This window comes from Triticum dicoccoides, chromosome 6B (assembly GCF_002162155.2).
Source record: "Triticum dicoccoides isolate Atlit2015 ecotype Zavitan chromosome 6B, WEW_v2.0, whole genome shotgun sequence".
NCBI classification, from domain to species: domain Eukaryota; kingdom Viridiplantae; phylum Streptophyta; class Magnoliopsida; order Poales; family Poaceae; genus Triticum; species Triticum dicoccoides.
The window spans coordinates 454,839,545-454,841,502 of record NC_041391.1 but is presented as its reverse complement, the minus strand read 5'-3'; the positions used below and the strand labels follow the sequence as shown (position 1 = coordinate 454,841,502).

Below are 1,958 nucleotides of genomic sequence, written 5' to 3'. Positions count from 1 at the left end.
CCTGATGAAAAGTAAAATTGTAAAAATATATTTAAAATAAAAAACTGAATTGTTTTACAACATGCATAATGGTGCCTTCTATCTTCCTGTAAGATTCCACAAAAATATGTCATATGTTATCTTGGCCAAAATGAAAAGAAAATCCCATGGTGTAAAAAGCAACTTTTGAAGCACTAATTTGATTTATTTTAGCACATGTCACAATTCTTGTGTTTTTTGCATTAAAAATTACATAAATCCAACGAGTCACAAACAAATACATGTGAACAGAATTATGGACTTTTTACATTTGTAGAACTAATTTTTACATGTGGAAGCATATCCTCCAGCAGGCCGTTTTGAATATCCGCCGGCTCTAACACATATCTTCCCTTGTTGCTTTTTATATAAGTAAAATATATCTTCCACAAAAAAGGTAAAATATATAAATTATAAATAAAATATTTTTCTCCATGGAACATGTAATATTTCACATGACTAATTAAATATTATTTAGTGTATTATGAGTCAACATTATTTAAAATAGAGAAGTTTTATTTACGTTCTCTATGATGGCAATCTATAAATAGAATCTTTCATTAGCCATTTTCGGTAAATTTGTATCTATCAGCAGACAGTCATTCTTTTGTTTGTTTGAGGGCAGGGGTTCTAGCAGGAGGAGGATCTAGGGTGGCGACATGGGCTGCCAAAACTGTAAAATATTTTTTCTTATCTACTTAACACTAGATAGTTAACAAGCTCATGCTATTTTAAGACCTTTTATTAAGACTATAATGATGTTTACATGAAATTTTACTATGTGTAAATTTTTACATTTTTGAATTGCGGCACACCCCACATTTTAGGTCAGCCACTGGGCTCTAGGATGTTAAAAACAACGAAGAAAGTAGCATTAATTGTAGTTGAGTATGATATGCTGATTTCTCAAGAGAGAGAGAGAGAGTACTATGCGAGATAAGATGATAGAAACTGGAACTCGATCAATTCTTATCTGTCGAACAGGCTCTAGCCCCGCTTTATAAATAAAGCACAAGCCAATTCTCATCTCTCAGCCATGCTTTATCACACTCTTAAAGCTTAGTAAGTGCTGTGTGTGGTCGATAGCCACACACACCCCTGGCCCTGTAACGCTGCTCATAAAGAAGAAAAGGAAGGTGCCCATAGACAATGCAGTCCACTGATGGTGGCTGGTCAAAGAAGGCATTCAAAACGGATTTGCACTGCACTCAGGGCAATAAATAAGAATACTTTGAACGGCCACTGCATTGACCGGTTTTGGGGGGCAACTTACCTCACTCATTCACGCCGATTTTTTTCCCTAGGAACCTACACAGGAGGGCTAGATGCCCCTCACCTCACTCACGCCGATTTTTTTCCCCTACTACACACAACGAAGCCAATAGAGACGGATATGGTCTAGCAAATTAGCTAGAGAATGAGGCTAACACAGACACCAATCTAAATCAGGAGGCGAATTAGTCACCGCGAACCCGGCAAAGTCAAGACGAATCGAACTTGTAGTACTTGTCGACGGCGGCGACCACGTCCCAGGTGCAGCTGAGCCCCTTGGGGAAGACGACGAGGTCGCCGGCGCCGAACTCCACGCACTCGGACGACCCCTTGATGTGCGCCCTCACCTTGCCCTTCACCAGGTAGCACGTCTGCCTCGCGTCGAACTTCACCGGGAACTTCCCCGTCGGGCAGCCCCACCTGCACGAGCACACCACACAGGATTTAACCGCTGCACACGCCCACTTAGACGCCCGCCATGGAAATGATGGAACGAAGAATCAACAAATAGCCGGCGCCGGTGATCGGTCGGTACTCACTTGGGCCAGGACCTGACGCCGAGCTGAACCAGGCGCGACGCCGGCGGGCCGTGCTCGACGGCGATGGAGAGGACGGGCGGGTCCATGTCCATGCTGACCGGGTTTGAGCTCGAGGCCATGAGCACCTCA

General features: G+C 43.0%; 1 protein-coding gene across 1 annotated transcript; it reads right to left on the bottom strand.

The window, feature by feature from the left end:
* Positions 1-987: 987 nt before the first annotated feature.
* Positions 988-1,952, bottom strand: LOC119321792. Its single transcript, XM_037595331.1, has 2 exons — positions 1,830-1,952; positions 988-1,710 (listed from the first exon to the last, which is right to left on the bottom strand). Exons 1-2 carry the CDS (start codon positions 1,946-1,948, stop codon positions 1,500-1,502), a joined length of 330 nt encoding a protein of 109 aa, XP_037451228.1. The 5' UTR covers positions 1,949-1,952; the 3' UTR covers positions 988-1,499.
* Positions 1,953-1,958: the final 6 nt, after the last annotated feature.